This window comes from Aegilops tauschii, chromosome 7, assembly GCF_002575655.3.
Source record: "Aegilops tauschii subsp. strangulata cultivar AL8/78 chromosome 7, Aet v6.0, whole genome shotgun sequence".
Taxonomy (NCBI): domain Eukaryota; kingdom Viridiplantae; phylum Streptophyta; class Magnoliopsida; order Poales; family Poaceae; genus Aegilops; species Aegilops tauschii.
The window spans coordinates 223,875,489-223,894,903 of record NC_053041.3 but is presented as its reverse complement, the minus strand read 5'-3'; the positions used below and the strand labels follow the sequence as shown (position 1 = coordinate 223,894,903).

Genomic DNA, 19,415 nt, shown 5'->3' with positions numbered 1-19,415 from the left:
TTTTCATTGGAGATTTAAATGATCACGTTCATTGCAAAGTTCACAAGGATGGCAAAGAAATTTTAAATTTTCAGCATAAGCATCTAGCCTCTCTTGCAACCATTTAGTTTCTAAATACTTATGCCTCTTGCAAAATCTATCTTCCCTATTTGGTGTGTGGTTGCAAGCTCTATGCACTCCACAAAAATTGACATGCCTATAAGAGATATTTTTAACATGACTAGTACAATCATCATTAGTACTATGGATATTCAAAGAGTTCATACTAACAACATTGCAATCATGCTCATCATTCAAAGATTGTATGCCAAACATTTTATTGCATTCTTCTTCTAACACTTTGGCACAATTATCGGAATCCTTATTTTCACGAAAGACATTAAAAAGATGCAGCATATGAGGCACCCTCAATTCCATTTTCTTTTTGTAGTTTTATTTTATAAAGTAACTAGTGATAAAACAAGAAACTAAAAGATCCGATTGCAAGATCTAAAGATATACCTTCAAGCACTAACCTCCCCGGCAACGGCGCCAGAAAAGAGCTTGATGTCTACTACACAACCTTCTTCTTGTAGACGTTGTTGGGCCTCCAAGTGCAGAGGTTTGTAGGACAGTAGCAAATTTCCCTCAAGTGGATGACCTAAGGTTTATCAATCCGTGGGAGGCGTAGGATGAAGATGGTCTCTCTCAAACAACCCTGCAACCAAATAACAAAGAGTCTCTTGTGTCCCCAACACACCCAATACAATTGTAAATAGTATAGGTGCACTAGTTCGGCGAAGAAATGGTGATACAAGTGCAATATGGATGGTAGATATAAGTTTTTATAATCTGAAATTATAAAAACAGCAAGGTAACTAATGATAAAACTGAGCGAAAACGGTATTGCAATGCGTTGAAACAAGGCCTAGGCTTCATACTTTCACTAGTGCAAGTTCTCTCAACAAGGATAACATAATTAGATCATATAACTATCCCTCAACATGCAACAAAGAGTCACTCCAAAGTCACTAATAGCGGAGAACAAACGAAGAGATTATTTTAGGGTACGAAACCACCTCAAAGTTATTCTTTCCGATCAATCCATTGGGCTATTCCTGTAAGTGTCACAAACAGCCCTAGAGTTCGTAGTAAAATGACACCTTAAGACACAAATCAACCAAAACCCTAATGTCACCTAGATACTCCAATGTCACCTCAAGTATCCGCTGGTATGATTATACGATATGCATCACACAATCTCAGATTCATCTATTCAACCAACACAAAGAACTTCGAAGAGTGCCCCAAAGTTTCTACCGGAGAGTCAAGACAAAAACGTGTGCCAACCCCTATGCATAGATTCCCAAGGTCACGGAACCCGCAAGTTGATCACCAAAACATACATCAAGTGAATCAATAGAATACCCCATTGTCACCACGGGTATCCCACGCAAGACATACATCAAGTGTTCTCAAATCCTTAAAGACTCAATCCGATAAGATAACTTCAAAGGGAAAACTCAATCCATTACAAGAAGGTAGAGGGGGAGAAACATCATAAGATCCAACTATAGTAGTGAAGCTCGCGGTACATCAAGATCGTGCCAAGTCAAGAACACGAGAGAGAGAGAGAGAGAGAGAGAGAGAGAGAGATCAAACACATAGCTACTGGTACATACCCTCAGCCCCGAGGGTGAACTACTCCCTCCTCGTCATGGAGAGCGCCGGGATGATGAAGATGGCCACCGGTGATGATTTCCCCCTCTGGCAGGGTGCCGGAACAGGGTCCTGATTGGTTTTTCGTGGCTATAGAGGCTTGCGGCGGCGGAACTCTCGATCTAGGTTTCTTTTCGGGGGTTTCTGTATTTATAGGAATTTTTGGCATCGGTCTCACGTTAGGGGGGTCTCCGAGTCATCCACGAGGCAGGGGCGCGCCCAGGGGGTAGGGCGCGCCCTCCACCCTCGTGGATGGCTCGGGACTCTTCTGGCCCAACTATTTTATTCCGGGGGCTTCTTTTGGTCCATAAAAAATCATCAAAAATTGGCACGTCAATTGGACTCCGTTTGCTATTCCTTTTCTGTAAAACTCAAAAACAAGGAAAAAACAGAAACTGGCACTGGGCTCTAGGTTAATAGGTTAGTCCCAAAAATCATATAAAATAGCATATAAATGCATATAAAACATCCAAGATGGATAATATAATAGCATGGAACAATCAAAAATTATAGATACGTTGGAGACGTATCATCCTCGAGTAGGTAAATGATAAAAACAGAATTTTTGATGTGTAATGCTTCCTAACATGTTCATCATATATTCTTTTCTTTTGTAGCATGGACATTTGGACTTTTATATGATTCAAATCAATAGTCTAGTTTTGACATGAAGATTTCAATACTCAAGCATATCAACAAGCAACCATGTCTTTCAAAATATCAACACTAAATCAATCTATCCCTAGCCCATTATGCTCAATCATTGATCCATTCATGAAACACACTCGCATATTAGCTACACCCAATTCTCAAGTACAATCATAGTGCCCCTTAGTCGGTGCTTTATAAGAGAAGATGGAGGCTCAAATAAAATAAAAATTGCATAAAGTAAAAAAGAAAGGCCCTTCGCAGAGGGAAGTAGGGATTTGTAGAGGTGCCAGAGCTCAAAGCGAAAAAGATAGAGATAAAACAATTTTGGGTGGCATGCCTTTCCTGTCAACAAAAACGATCGAGTAGTTCCCAATACTTTCCATGCTAGATATATAATAGGCGTTTCCAAACAGAAAATAAAGTTTATTCATTTTTCCACCATACTTTAACATTCCACGGCTAACTGAATCCACGGGTACCGTCCATACCAACACTTTCCAAGGAATTTATTATTTGACAACATAAATTAAATTCATTTTTCATTTTGGGACTGGGCATCCCTAATACCTTTGTCGTACTCTCGTGCAATTACAAGTGAATAAACACTCATATTGAGAATAACACATCTAGCATGGAAAAATAACAGCCACCCCCTACCGTTTCATGAGCGGCACGAGCACAAAAAAAGGAAATTTATTTTGAAAATTAGAGATGGCACATACAAATTTGCTTAGAACGACACGGAAATACCACATATAGGTAGGTATAGTGGACTCATATGGCAAAACTGGGTTTAAGAATTTTGGATGCATCCAACCAAGAAACAAAAAAAATCATAAGCGATAATTAAGCATAACTAACACCGGATAATGCACCACAAGTAGGATGTAATTTCATTGCATAACCATTAACTTTCGTGCTTGCATAGGGAATCACAAACCTTAACATCAATATTCTTACTAAAGCATAATTACTCATAAACATGACTCACATATTATATCATCATATCGTAAAACTATTACAAAGAATCAAGTCTTCATGAAAGTTTTTATTATATCCCACTTGAATATCTATCACTTTGGGACTAGTTTCATATGTTGCTTTTAATAGCTCAAACAAATCTAAGTGAAGAACATGAGCATAAAAATTTCTTCTCTCAAAATAATATAAGTGAAGCATGAGAGAATTTCTTTAAAAAATTTACCAACTCTCAAATAAATATAAGTGAAGCATGAGAGCATTTCTTCAAAAATAACAAAGCACACCGTGCTCAAAAAGATGTAAGTGAATTACTAGAGCAATTCCATAGCTTAAAAAGATTTAAGTGAAGCACATAGAGCAATTCTAACAAATCATAGCATAATTTTGGCTCTCTCAAATAGGTGTGTCCAGCAAGGATAGATGACACAAAATAAAAAGCAAAACAAAGAAAGACTCATATCATACAAGATGCTCCAAGCAAAACTTATGATATGTGACAAATAAAAATATAGCTCCAAGTAAAATACCGATGGTTGTTAGAAGAAAGAGGGGATGCTACTCGGGCATCCCCAAGCTTAGTTGCTTGCTTCTCCTTTAGATAATGGCTTGGGGTGCCATGGGGTATCCCCAAGCTTAGGCTCTTCTTACTCCTTATTCCTTCATCCATCGTGATCTCACCCAAAACTTGAAAACTTCAATCACACAAAACTCAACAAAACCTTCGTGAGATCCGTTAGTATAACAAAGCAAATCACTACTCTAAGTATTGTTGAAAACCCATTCATATTTTATTTTTGCATTATATCTAATGTATTCCAACTTTACCATGGCTTATACCCTCCAATATAAACCATAGATTCATCAAAATAAGCACACAACACAAAGAAAACAGAATCTGTCAAAAAACAAAACAGTCTGTAGCAATATGAAAACTTCGAATACTTCCGTAACTCCAAAAATTCTGAAAAATTTGGACAATGTGGAAAATTTGTATATAAATCTTGTAAAAAAATCAGGATTTTTATCGCGCTTCTGTTAAAAATTAAAATTGTTTTACTGGACGCAAAAGTTTCTATTTTTCAACAAGATCAAATAAACTATCACCCAACATGATCCCGAAGGCTTTGCTTGGCACAAACACTAATTAAAACATGAAAAACACAATCATAACAGTAGCATAATTGTGCAAACACTCAAGAACGGAAAGAAAAAGACAAAAATAAAATTTTATTCATTGGGTTGCCTCCCAACAAGCGCTATCGTTTTATGCCCCTAGCTAGGCATAATGCAAAGATCTAAGTATTGTCATCTTTATTTCTAGATCCATAAGATGCCCTCATGATTGATTCATATGGTGGCTTCACTCTTGTTCTTTGGAAGTGTTCCATACCCTTCCTTAGTGGAAATTGAAATTTAATATTGCATTCTTTCATATCAATCACGGCACCAATAGTACGTAAGAACGGTCTACCAAGTATAATTGGACAAGACGGATTGCAATCAATATCAAGAACAATAAAATCTATGGGCACATAATTCCTATTTGCAAGAATAAGAACATCATTAATTATTCCCATAGGTGTTTTAATAGTAGATCCGCCAAGTGCAAATTTAAAGAACATTCTTTAATATCGGTAAGACCAAGCACATCACATAAAGATTTCGGAATTGTAGAAACACTAGCACCCAAGTCACATAAAGCAAAACACTCATAATTTTTAATCTTGACTTTGATAGTAGGTTACCATTCATCATGTAATTTTCTAGGGATTGAAATCTCTAATTCCAACTTTTCCTCCAAAGCTTTCATGATAGCATCAACTATATGTTTAGTAAAAGATTTATTTTGTTCATAAGCATGGGGTGAGTTTATCATGGATTACAACAAATAAATAAAATCAATCAAAGAACAATTATCATAATTAAAGTCTTTGTAATCCAAAAGAGTGGCCACATCACTAGTTAAAGTTTTGACCTCTCCAAACCCACTTTTATCAAATTTTTCAACAAGATTTTCACTCTCCAAATTATCGGGACGCCTTCTAACTAAAGTTGACTCTTCTTCAGTCCCTTTATAATCAATCTTAATTTTACTAAACAAGGAATCAATAGAAGAAACACCAATCACTTTAAGATCTTCATCATTTTTATGAAAGCAATCACTAGAAAATGCTCTTTCTAAAAGTTCTCTTTTAGCTCTAAGCATAGCGGTTATTTTCTTACTTTCATCCATAGAAACATATAAAGCTTTAATTGATTCTTCAACCTCAGGCATAAAAAATTTCATCTTGATATTTTCTACATCATGAGAAATTCTATCAATGCTTCTAGACATGTCATCAATCTTACTCAACTTTTCTTCTATCGTAGTATTAGAATTCTTTTGAGCATTGATAAATTCTTTAATATTATTCTCAAGATAAGAGATGTTCCTATTATTATTATAAGAAGAATTACCATAGGAATTACCATAATTATTAGAGGAATTTCCCGGAAAAGGTCTAGGATTAAAATTACCTCTATAAGCATTGTTATTAAAATTGTTTCACGAGACAAAATTCACATCTACGGAATCGATATTTTTCTCAATCAAAGTAGACAAAGGAACATCATTTAGATCAATAGGAGCACTTTTATTAGCAACCAATTTCATAAGAGCATCAACTTTTTCACTCAAAGAATTTATTTCCTCAACCGAATTAACCTTTTTACTAGTAGGAGCTCTTTCGGTATGCCATTGCGAATAATTTGACATAATATTATCAAGCAATTTAGTAGCTTCACCCAAAGTAATTTCCATAAAAGTACCACCCGCGACGGAATCTAAAAGATTTCTAGAAACAAAATTCAATCCCGCATAAATTTTTTGTATGATCATCCAAAGATTTAAACCATGAATAGGACAATTTCTTAACATCAATTTCATTCTTTCCTAAGATTGCGCAACATGTTCATGCTCAAGTTGCTTAAAATTCATAATTTGTGTTCTATGGGAAATAATTTTCGTGGACGAAAAATATTTAGTAATAAAAGCGTCTTTGCACTTATCCCAAGAATCGATACTATTGCGAGGCAAACAAGAAAACCAATTTTTTGCACGATCTCGCAAAGAAAACGGGAATAATTTCAACTTCACAATAATCATCCACATCTTTTTTCTTTTGCATATTGCATAATTCCATGAATGCGTTAAGATGGGACGCGGCATCCTCATTAGGAGTACCAGAAAATTGATCTTTCATAACGAGATTCAGCAAAGAAACATTAATATCACAAGACTCCGCACTAGTAGCGGGAGGAGCAATCGTAGTGCTAATAAAATCATTATTATTGGTATTGGAAAAATCACACAACTTGGTTTTCTCTTGAGTCATCGTGACTACGCAAATAAGATTGCACAAAAAACAGATCTGACGACAAAACGGCGAACGAAAAAGATGGCGAATAAAACGGCATTTTTTTGTGAAGTAAGGGAGATGAAAACGAGAGGCAAATGGCAAATAGTGTAAATTGCAAGGAGATGAGATTTGTGATTAGGAACCTGATAGATGTTGACGATGTCTCCCCGGCAATGGAACCAGAAATTCCTTTTGATGCGGCTTGAACTACGTCGGTATTTCCCCAAAGAGGAAGGGATGATGCAACACAACTAGGGTAGGTATTTCCCTCAGTGATGAGACCAAGGTTATCGAACCAGTAGGAGAACTACGCAACACTATGTAAACGGTACCTACACACAAAGAACAAATACTTGTAACCCAACGTAAAAGAGGGGTTGTCAATCCCTTCCGGGTAAAAAGATAGATAAAACTGTAGTAGATTGGATAAATAGATCTTGCGGGAACGTGAGATAAAATAAATAACAAAAAATTGCAGCAAGGTATTTTTGGGGTTTTGGATTAATAGATCTGAAAATAAAAGTGAATAAAAATAGATCTCGAAGGCAAATATGATAAAGAAGAGACGGGGGGCCGTAGATTTCATTAGTGGCTTCTCTCGAGAAAAATAGCATACGATGGGTAAACAAATTACTGTTGAGCAATTGATAGAATTTCAAATAATTATGATGATATCCAGGCATTGATCATTATATAGGCATCACGTCCAAGATTAGTAGACTGACTCCTGCCTGCATCTACTACTATTACTCCACACATTGACCGCTATCCAGCATGCATCTAGTGTATTAAGTTCATGGAGAAACGAAGTAATGCAATAAGAATAATGACATGATGTAGACAAGATCTATTCATGTAGGAATCGACCCCATCTTGTTATCCTTAATAGCAACGATACGTACGTGTCATGTCCCCTTCTGTCACTGGGATTGAGCACTGTAAGATCGAACCCATCACAAAGCACCTCTTCCCATGGCAAGAAAAATCGATCTAGTTCGCCTAACTAAACTAAAGATTCGAAGAAGAAATACGAGGCTATAAGCAATCATGCATATAAGAGATCAAAACTCAAATAACTTTCATGTATAAAATAGATCTGATCATAAACTCAAAGTCCATCGAATCCAACAAACATACCGCAAAAAGAGTTACATTAAATAGATCTCCAAGAGACCATTGTATTGAGAATCAAAAGAGAGAGAAAGAGAGGAAGTCATCTAGCTACTAACTACGGACCCGTAGGTCTACAATGAACTACTCACGCATCATCGGAGAGGCACCAATGAGGATGATGAACCCCTCCGCGATGGTGTCTAGATTGGATCTGTGGTTTCTGGAACTTGCGGCGGCTGGAATTGTGTTTCGTCGACTCCCCTAGGGGTTTTGGATTTTCTGGGTATTTGTAGAGCAAAGAGGCGGTGCGGGAGACGGCCGAGGTGGGCACAACCCACCAGGGCGCACCTGGCCCAGGTGCGCCCTGGTGGGTTGTGCCCCCCTCGGGGCACCCCTCTGGTACTTCTTCGGCCCATCTTGTGTCTTCTGATCCAAAAAAAATCTCAAAAAAGTTTCGCTGCGTTTGGACTCCGTTTGATATTGATTTTCTGCGAAGTAAAAACAAGTAAAAAAACAGCAACTAGCACTGGGCACTATGTCAATAGGTTAGTCCCAAAAATGATATAAAGTTGTTATAAAATGATTGTAGAACATCCAAGAATGATAATACAACAACATGGAACAATAAAAAATTATAGATACGTTGGAGACGTCTCAAGCCACCGGGATAACCCCTACGTCGCTGCTCACTTAGCGATCTATCCAAGCCAACCAAGACTGCGTCTACTAGTCAGGGACTGAGAAGCCGCGAGAGGAGGGCGAAAGCGACAACGAGGACATGACCATCCCCACTACGTTTGAGTCGGACCAGCCCAAGCTACGACATGGAGCTTCGCTTCGAAAACCTCGCTGCCGAAGCGATCGGTCAGCACCACACGCGGCATAGCCCGTGGAAAGGCCACCGCCCCAACGGACTGAGATCCAGTGACTTGTTAGTCACCAGTCACTAGTGAACAGTACAGTGACTTGCCCCCTCTCCACACCGTCCGATCTAAAATCGGGCGGACAGATATGCGTGAACAATACAAGATCTACAGGGCTCGGTCAACAGTATTTCCTGCTACAGTGTTTTATCTGTGACGCCCCCTACATCCAACGGCGGGCTACCCGCCAGTTACAGCGTGACTTGGCAGAGGCCATTCACTGGATCCCAGTCCCGCCCCAACGCATCAAATCCACACGCGACTGCACCGGGTCCATCTGATTTTGGGTGTGTGTATGGTGGCGCGGGTAGAGCAATAGGTTAGGGTTTGCTCTCGCCCTCAGGCGCACCCCTCGGAAGCAACCTTGTACTCCTAACTCACAAAACAACATGCATCTCGGTTATAAATTCAAGATTTTTTACACAAAACATTCTCAATTTAGCTTTCCATTTTCTAGCTAGTTTTCAGAATTATATTCTTGTGTTAAAAGAAGAATTTCTTGTCGTTGTGGCAGAATACAGTAGTACAACTCTTCCACGTCAGTTGATGCCTGATGATTACCGTCTCAGCACCAGTGGCTCCCCGCCGTCACCACCAACAACTCCAGAGTCCAACTCCCGTCTCCGCCGCTCTCCCTACTCATCGCCACGACCTCCTACCCTTTCTCGTCAGGGGGGAGCGAGGGCACGATGCGGATTCCTCTCATGGCTGGACTCACCAAGATTCTCCTCCCACTCCTCCTCCTCCTCTCCGTCGCCGCGGCCAGTTCGCCGTCGTCGGACGCGGAGGCTGTATCCCGGTTCCAGGAGTACCTCCGCATCGACACGGCGCAGCCGACGCCGGACTACGCCGCGGCGGTGGCCTTCCTCCGGGACCAGGCGGCGGCTGTTGGGCTTGAGGCGCGGACGCTGGAGTTTGCCGCCGGCAAGCCCTTGCTGCTGCTCCGGTGGCCCGGGCGGCGGCCGTCGCTTCCTTCTATACTTCTCAACTCCCACACCGACGTCGTGCCGTCGGAGCCCAAGAAGTGGGAGCACGCGCCTCTCTCTGCCACTCTTGACGAGGCATCCGGTCGCATCTACGCGCGCGGCTCCCAGGCAAGATTGCTTTCAGCCGCGATTTTTTTTTTACTTGCTTCGTTTGGGCTGCAAATATGGATATACTATCATATAATGTGTAGACTACACATAACACGAAAGATAACTGCTTTAGGCCGTGTGCAGTCTCTGTTAGTATATCACAGGCAAGCTTCTTGGTTGATTTCAGTGTTCTTTCATCGACGAGCATGCTTGAGTAATCTGTCCATCTTTAATCTTTTTGGGCATGATTCGTGGTCTGTAACTTGACTAATAAGTGAATTTTTAGCACTGAATCCAATCACAGTGTTCTCTTTTGTCGCTATTGATGATGTTGAGAACTTTTGAGTTGTGACTAGATTCACTGTGGCTGTAGAGATCTATACTCCATGTGGATATAGTTCGATGCAACCTATATTACCTGAAATATATGAATTCCGCTACTAAGATTGCTGTTTCCCCTTTATAGTCCAGTAGTATTTAGCTGCATTTAGATGATATGTATGGCTTGATGTGCATGATCCATCAGAGTGACCTTCGCAAACACTGCGAGACTGCTAAAAGCTACATGTGGTGTGATAAGCTGTCACTTCTACATGTTTATCTTATCTAAGAGAACTTCGCTATGGTTCATGAATGTAGGACATGAAGTGTGTGGGGATGCAGTATCTTGAAGCCATTCGGCGTCTCCGTAATGCGGGCTTTGTCCCAGATCGGAACATATATGTAATATTTGTTCCCGATGAGGAGATTGGTGGACATGAGGGTGTTGAGCTATTTGTTGCATCGAAGGAATTCAAGGAGCTGAATGTGGGATTGGTTCTTGATGAGGGGCTTGCATCCCCTAGGGAGGAGTACCGGGTGTTCTATGCAGAACGTAGTCCTTGGTGGCTTACTATTAAAGCAAAGGGAGCGCCAGGGCATGGTGCAAAATTGTATGATGGTAGTGCAATGGAGAATTTAATGAAAAGTGTGGAGGCTCTTCGGAGGTTCAGGACAGCTCAGTTTGATTTGGTTAAGTCCGAAGAGAAAGCTGAAGGGGACGTTGTATCGGTGAATTTTGCGTACTTGAAGGCTGGGACACCTACACCCACGGTTAGTTTATCCAAGTTCCTGTTTACAATGTGCTAGGTGTAATTTACGAATTGCTATTGGATCCTTCACAACATCAATTAAAAATATAAGCAGTTTGAGTACTTGCTCGCTTGCTCATTTGCTAATGTGATGTCCTTTTTCTTGATTAACCTACGTATTTTAAAATTTATTTTGAGATGACACAGTGCATAGGTTTCATATTTGATGTTTGTTCAAATTGAACAATCAGTTCCTTTGACTAGGAATTATTTATTCTATACTGAATATCTGTTTAGTATTGATTTTGTTTAGTCTTTCATGCCTAAGAATCTCTGACATGTCTGGTAGCGTGATGAGATAGGTAATCCACCTGCTAAAAAAGAGGACCATATGATTTCAGCATTACTAAGGCTTGTTTTCTTCTTAGTTGGTGCTGGCCAGTAACGTTATATCTCATGTTTCTTAGAATTACCATAGTTAATCACTTACATAGGACCTGATACTTTTGTGTTCTGTCCATTCTTCGAGTCAGAGAATTGTAAGTCAGTTCTTGAAGTTCATTTACTTCGAAATGTACCACGGAGTTCACAATCATGATCATGTAGACTCTGATGCTTTTATGTACTGTAACATCTTGAATTCATTGCAATTAGTATTTTCTACCTTAGTCATGTAGTTTTTGTTAAAAGGATAACACTTTGCCATCAAGTTCACCCTGATTGACTCATGTTTTCAGCTAATAAGTCTAATTTCACTCTTATTTCAGGGTTTTGTGATGAATCTACAACCATCTGAAGCAGAGGTAGGAATTGACATTCGAATCCCTCCTAGTGTTCATACTGAAGCACTAGAGAAGCGTCTTGCTGAAGAATGGGCACCTTCTTCACGCAACTTGACTTTCGAGGTATGATGTTCTTGACAGGGCAATTACTTATGCCTTGTCAACATATATAATCATCTATGCTGTGGAGAGCTTACATTATATTTGATGTTTCTTGAATCGTGTTCTTTGTCATGGGGGATACCCATTTGAAATGAAGGTTAATTTATCATTCCTCTTCTGCACTGTAAATCTTTTGATTTGTCTTTTAAATTATGAAAAAGGAAAGAAATATCTAACACAAAATATGGGTAGAAAGTTTTCTAGAATAATTGAAGAAGGTTAATTATCTTGTAATTATTCATTCAGTTGAAGGGTTGAAGTAATTATTGAGGTTTGCTGTGTTAGTTTGTATTAGCTACTTTTTATTGGGTACTGGGGGTTGAGGGTGTTTTTTCTGACTGTCTAGTGTGTTAAATGACTGTAAGATAGGAGTATTTCATTTGGTGTACTAAAGCCTGAGCTTCTATTGGTGAAAACTGATTCATGTTCAGTTTGTGCCTGCTACAAATACTTTAAAGGCAATGCATGCTGAAAATTTGCGAAAGGCAGATAAAAAAAAGCTTGTAAACGAATAATGCTAGTGTAACACTTTGATGAGCAAAACGAAGGAGCAGTTGAGCTGAGAGTTTCCTTTTATTTTAATTTTGGCAATCTTGTAAGGATAATATTACATGGTGCATAAGTTTTGTAATCAAGTTTCTTCTTGATGTCTGTTTGACAGTTCAAACAGAAGGGCTCTGTCCTTGACAAGTTAGGGAAGCCAGCCATGACAATTGCCAACAGCTCGAACCCATGGTGGCCTGTGTTTGAAGAATCTGTGAAGAGAGCTGGTGGCAAACTTGGCAAGCCAGAGATATTTCCGGCTTCTACTGATGCTCGTTATTTCCGGGAAGTTGGGATACCAGCTTTCGGCTTTTCGCCTATGGCGAACACACCAATACTGCTCCATGATCATAACGAGGTTTGTGCCACCAAGCTCCATTTAATACATCAAGTCATCAACTTACCGAAAAATTCGATTGTCTTTCTCATATAGAATAGCATAGCTTTAGAAGTAGACACATCAACGTGCACCTAAAGTACCCGACAACTGAAATAGCAACATATTGGTCATGCTCTTACCGTTTATACACAAGAAAGTACCAATGTCCTTTACAAATACAGTACTTAAGATCAGTGCATGTCTCGCAGTTCCTGAGCAAAGATGAGTACCTCAAAGGAATTGGGATATACGAGTCCATTATAAAGGCGCTGGCCACACACAAAGATGACGGCATCGACGAGGAGTCTAGGGCAGAGCTGTGAGGAAAGATGATCTTATCTTGCCACGGCGGATATCTTGCCTCTTTGACGTGCAGTTCTAGCGCAGCAGAAGGTTTGGACAGATACATGGTTCTGTTTCTGCTCCGGCAGCCAAAGCAAAACCACAGATACGGTCCTTGTACATCTCTAATAATTTGACCTGAAATAATTCACGATACTGCATCTGTAGTTTCTCCACATATTGTGCGAGTAATGACATTTGTATACTTAAATAAGTGATGGCATTTCATCCGTCGTTCATCAGTTCTTTTTCTGGGTGCGACGGTTCCTCGCTACTTTGATCTGTCAGTGAGATACTGTGCTGAAGCTGGGAAGGATCTTGAGACTTGGATCCATGCAGCTCCTCTCTTTTCTCCGCTTCAAGTTCTCTTTCTTTCTATGCCTGGCTTGGAAGGCACGACACGCCAGTTATGTGTTGTGCACAAAAGAGATCCACTTGCTTGTCTCAGCCTGCGGTTTGCGCTTGCGATGGACCAGGTGGAATTCCTGGCTGAGTAGCAAACATGTTACCGACGCCTCCCATGCCCATTGCTACACTGCTCTTGCCCTCGGCCCGCAGCTCAGCTCACTTTCTCTGCCTTGCTCTTCTTCTCTTGGCCTATGGATCCATCACTGCCTAGCAGTGTTATATATAGCCATCTATACATTGCATCAATGTGGTGCAAAATAAGATGGTCACGCCTACTTTATGTTTTTTTTTGCGGGGACGCCTACCTTATGTTGTACGGTTGGAACTGAACGTAAGGCTTGTTACGAGCCACCTACCTTTACATCATCTACATTCACGCCTGCATTCAACTACTTGGGTAGAGTGTAACTGCGCCGCGAACTCTTTCTCCTTTGTAGTAGCGGCAATTATAACAATTGCCAATTGAATTTTAAAAAAGCACAAATTGTACTACATAAAAGTAGCAGTATACTGCATGGATGGAACACCGTCATACATCACGTGTACAACTCCATAGTAAAGGAATTGGCGAGTACCTGAGCACAGATGGGTACCTCAAAGGGATTAGGATATGTGAATCTGTTATAAAGGTATACTGGCCAAACACAAAGATGACTGCATTGACGAGGAGTTAGTGTCTAGGGCAGAGCTGTGAGGAAAGACGATCTTGTCTTGCCACGGTGAAATTCTTGCCTCTTGACATGCAATCGTGACGCAGAAGTAGGTTCCGACGAATCAATGCTTTGCTTCTGCTTCCGCAGACAAAGCAAAAAACAGAAACTATAGCCCTTGTACATCTCTAATAATTCGACCTGAAATAATGGATGATACTGCATTTGTAGTTCATTGGCATATTTACCCGCAAAAAGAAAAGTTCATCGACATATCATTATACTTAGGGGCCGTTTGAAAACTCTCTGCTCCGTAACTCTGCAGCGGAGCGGCATCCAGTACAATTTTTGGAGAGTGGCAAAATAGGCGCTCTGCCCGCTTCGCTCCCTGGCGAAGGAGCGGAGTACTACCGAACACAGCCTTATAGATTAGATACTTGATGCGTCAGTGAGGAGACCCTATCTCCTCCCCTCTTATGTACACAGACCTATTGAATTTTTTTGCTGTCTCGATGCTCTCAAATGTCTTGAAGCTTGGACGGATCAAGACTTGGATCTAGCTAGGCAGCCACACAGCTCTCTTCTGCCCTTCTCTAGTCATCTTTCTCGACAAAACAGAAAGTGAACCCAAACAAGTAAATTGCGGTAGAGCAGACACACAAGCTGTTCGCTTCAATCAACGCTCACTCCTAGGCTCCTACAACTTAGACATGAACCATGCTTGACTCTTTCCCTCGCAGCATCGAGCCGCCACCCCGCCCGTCAGTTGTCGCAGCCGAACGAACGCCAGCAGGTCCGAGGAAGTGGCGGTCAGATGTCGAAGCATTCCATGCTAGCCAAGTGGCACAGTCTGACTAGATGCATCTGGAATGAATGACCCAGTGGCATAGGGAAGTGGGGTTGATTTTGTGGAGGAAGACGTGATGCACGGCGAGACCAAGCATGAAGATCGGAAGGCGCAACACCCGTGGCATGTGTTGTGCACAACAGGGATGCACTCGCTCGTCTGAAATGCTTTCTTCAGTCAGGATTTTGAGGTGCATCAAGTGGAATTGCTCGTCCATGTAGCAGACGTGTTACCGACACCTCTCACACCCATTGCTACAATGCTCTTGCCCTCAGCCCGGCTCACTTTCTCTGCCCTGCCCTTCTTCTCTTGGCCTATGGATCCATCACTGCCTAGCAGTGTTTTATATAGCGCCATCTATGTTGCATGAATTAATGTGGCACAACATAAGATGGTGAGGTGATTCTTGCACGGCTGGAGCTGAATGTAGGCATGTGCCGAGCCACGCACCTTCGTATCGTCCATGTTAACGCCTGCATTCAACTACTTGGGTAGAGTGTAACTGTGCTTCCAACTCCTTGCCCTTCGTGGTAGTGACAATAATAACAATTACTAATTGAATTTTAAATAACACAAATTGTATATTGAAGTAGAAGTATACTAGATGAATGGAACACCATCATACATCACGTGTACAACTCCATGTAAGCACATCTAATTCATGTGATATCTGATATGGATATCCTCACAAACCCAAATGTATTATTTAATGCACGATATTTCACATATACACATTGCACTATTTTAGTCCCAGTTATGTATGAATTAAGAATACGAAACCATCAGATCTAAAATAATACATTAATAGAAGCAAAGTAAAGCTGTGAATTTCACACTCTAAATTAGCATTTTTAAATCCAGCCGTCTTTGGCTTTTCATTTCATTAGTAGCAGTATGTACGCACCGCATTAGCGATGCAGAAGAAATAGAATAAATGACAAAGAAAAGGATTCCCTTATTACCTTGGAGTCAAAACCCCCTTCTGCTTTTTCCAATCCATACCTCTCAGGAAACCAATATTAGTGATCTTATTAACTTGTGGAATAGAGTTTATATGAGTTGTTGTTTTTATTTTGTGGGAGAAAGCAACATCTCTATTACTCATATAAAGGGTTACACTCAGCTATCAGTAGCTGTGAGAGAAAGTCTGAAACATGACACAACCAGCAAGGGATGCCGCCTCTAGTCCTGCCACGGTTAGATAAAAGTGGGAACCTATTTTTTTGTTCTCAATTAATTCCCTTGAATATGATCGAGTGTAATACTATACGTCTTTGACTTCCTTGAATATACTCTCTTAAGTTGACCAGTCTTTTTCATCAGACGACACGGGGTTCATCACAGATCTTGAGGAAATCTGGGGAACCAAATAATGGACTTACTCGACTTCAGCTAGCTCAGCTCGCCAAGGATGTCTGAAATTTTATATCCAGCCACTCTCCATCAGGGTGAGGTAGGAAATTTGTCATAGACGCCCAACATTGTCGCCGTGCCTTACATTCGTACACACGTGATCTAACATCCCATCGATCCCATGCCCTACCCAATTGAAGTCAAAATTTTGAGGTAAACGATTGAACCGGAGTACACCATATGACATAAGACAATGCATGATAGAACATCTTTGCTATTTGTGATGACTTGTATATATGCATCCTTAAAAGTGAAGGGCTCGTCTGATTGGATTGAACATAAAGGTAGTAGAATAACATTAAACACGCCTGATTTCACGTGATCGAGATGCAAGTCAACATCAAGTGTATCGTTGCCTTCAATGCACGAGATTCTTTTAGATAGTAGGTGCATCATCCAAATGCCTGGCTTTTGAAGGGCCTAAGGTTCATGCATTACCATAGCAGATTGAGGTTCAAGGAATGCAATTGAAATCCGGAGCATGTGCATCATTTGGAAGGGAAAGGAAGGACAATATATGTTCACATCGGCGGCACAAAGATCTTGCAAAGGAAGCTAGAAGGCGTGTTCTAACCGCTAGGCCATTTACAGAGAGCTTGAGATGCATGTTGTAACTGCTGAGGCGGCCAGGTTTTAAGAGCAATGGCACACATACGGATGATATGGTACAAGATTAACGGAGTGGCTTCTGTGGGATTCTATGGTTGGACAGAAATTAGGGGAAGGGGCACTCAGTTGAATTCGGGGGGGGGGGGGGGGGGGGGGGGGGGTTGGAGAGTTTAGTAAGGAATGTCTCGTAATAATTTTGTAGATTGACCATATGTGTAGCATCTTTTAGGTTTTAATGTGTTCATTTTATCATTTTGTTAGCGTCAGGCTTGCTAGGATAGTTCATTGGAAACATATGAGCACGAGTAGATTTGAGAACTTGTCGTCTCATACCTCTTATACAAAATTATAAATGAAAGTGTCAATTTTTTCAAAGCTATAGATGAAAAATGCAAGTTCCATGATGCAAATCCACGTTCGTTTGGGAGCAACAGTATGGTACATCTAACTAACATGTTCAATTAAGAATCATGTAATTCTATATGTTGTCATTTGCATGTTTCATAGTCAAAACTTTGTGATGGAGATTTCACATTTTTTTTATGAATAAATTGTGAAATAATAATAGTCGGCGTTTTATGTATTAAGGTTTGGATGGATAATTATATAAGTATGGAATGTGGGTTGCTGGTGTACATCTACTACCAACTAGTCTGTTCTCTGTGCAGCACCAGTATGAGATCGGTGTCCATTATGGCCGTGGTGACTAACTAAAAGCCGACTAGGAAAATGCCTCTCGGCTGAATACTACTAGGATCCATCCAAAATAGGAGCTTATATCAGACGTATATTCACTAGGAATTAACAGAGGTATGCAGAGTTCCACAGGGATCTCTTTGAAAGCCAAAAGAGGTGGCTTCAAGAATTGATTGAGATGACATTTTCTATAGCGGTGGCTTGTCCAACTTTTCTTCTTCGATGGCATATACTAGGAAATATGTGCGGTCATCTTTCTTTCTAAATTTGATTGAGAACTTCCGGTCCGTATGATCAATGCCACACGCTTAGCAGCAATCATTCATAAATGAACGACAGTCGAGCACCTAGAACCTTACATTCCTCTTCTACATGAAGTATACCGCCAAGAGAGGTTTCTCAATGATTTTTTTACCTCAAACGCTCATGAACCACCCACCATACAACTCTCCATATATCTTCCACATGAAGTATGCTGCCATGAGAGGTTTCTCAATGAAAAATTCACCTTAACTCTCAGCAACCACCCACCTTACAACCTTCCATTCCTCTTCTATATGAAGTATGCTGCCATGTGACGTTTCTCAGTGAAAAATTTCACCTTAACTCTCAGCAACCACCCACCGGACAACTTTCCATTCCTCTTCTACATGAAGCGTGCTGTCGTGAGAGGTTTCTCAATGGACGCGAAGTATCTACACCCGAGCTCAAATGCACCCCGATGAACAGTAAAATAAGAAAAATAAATAGTAAAATAAATCAAAAAATCTGAATCTTTTTTGGTGCAAACTTTGACAAATGTTTTATGTGCTTGCAAAAATTTATCACAAATCAACATTCCTGGAAGTCATGGTAAAGAAAACAATATTGATGCTCCAACAATGCTATTTTTTAAATCATTTTGGAGTGTTTTTTGGCCATGCCTTCCACAAATGTTGTTTCAGGCTCAAAATTTCCATGTACTGAGAACATTTGTGAATGCTTGAACCAATTGTTTTTCATATTTTATAAATTTATTGTTCATCCCGAGCTCATTTGAGCTTGGGAGTAGAAAGATACTTTGAAAAATTTCATATTAACTCCATACTTGTCGTCAACGTGCATATATTGCCCTGTAAAAAACATGCATACGTTGAATGTGAACCGGCTATGATGATAGCTTCAATTCGTTTTGCTTCGGTGAAAATACAAGGCTACCATTTGGGGCCGCTTCTGTGAGCATGAGAGTGCCCTTGAGACCATCCCTAGGGTGGTAAAAGGCGCATCGAAGTAGATATCTAACCAATTTAACAAACCGAAGAAATTATTTTGAGGGAGAAAAATCTTTTGGTTTGATCCAGCAAATTTGTTAAATTTCAAGCAATATCTTGTTCCATGTGGAACTCCTTCCCTCCCTCCTCGTTCTGTTGTTGCTCTCTCTCTCTCCATTGTTGATTAAAAGGTTGTGTAGGGTAAAAAATTAGTGACATTGCGAAGGTTAGAAAACTATTGTAAAGCATCTGCTTTGTTGCAGGTATGATTAGATGATTTTAATGAGTTTATTTTATATATTTTATATAAAAATGTTGAAATTTTAAGCATAAAATTGTGAACTTGAAACGGCATTGAAATGTATAAACAAATTGAACTGTTAAACTACATTACTTTTTCGGTACGGTTAAAGGCAATTTCAAT

At 40.2% G+C, this 19,415-nt stretch overlaps 1 protein-coding gene across 1 annotated transcript; it reads left to right on the top strand.

The window, feature by feature from the left end:
* Window positions 1-9,314: 9,314 nt before the first annotated feature.
* LOC109779347 (uncharacterized) lies at window positions 9,315-13,392 on the top strand. Its single transcript, XM_020337965.4, has 5 exons — window positions 9,315-9,858; window positions 10,480-10,932; window positions 11,678-11,815; window positions 12,516-12,755; window positions 12,986-13,392. Exons 1-5 carry the CDS (start codon window positions 9,454-9,456, stop codon window positions 13,097-13,099), a joined length of 1,350 nt encoding a protein of 449 aa, XP_020193554.1. The 5' UTR covers window positions 9,315-9,453; the 3' UTR covers window positions 13,100-13,392.
* Window positions 13,393-19,415: the final 6,023 nt, after the last annotated feature.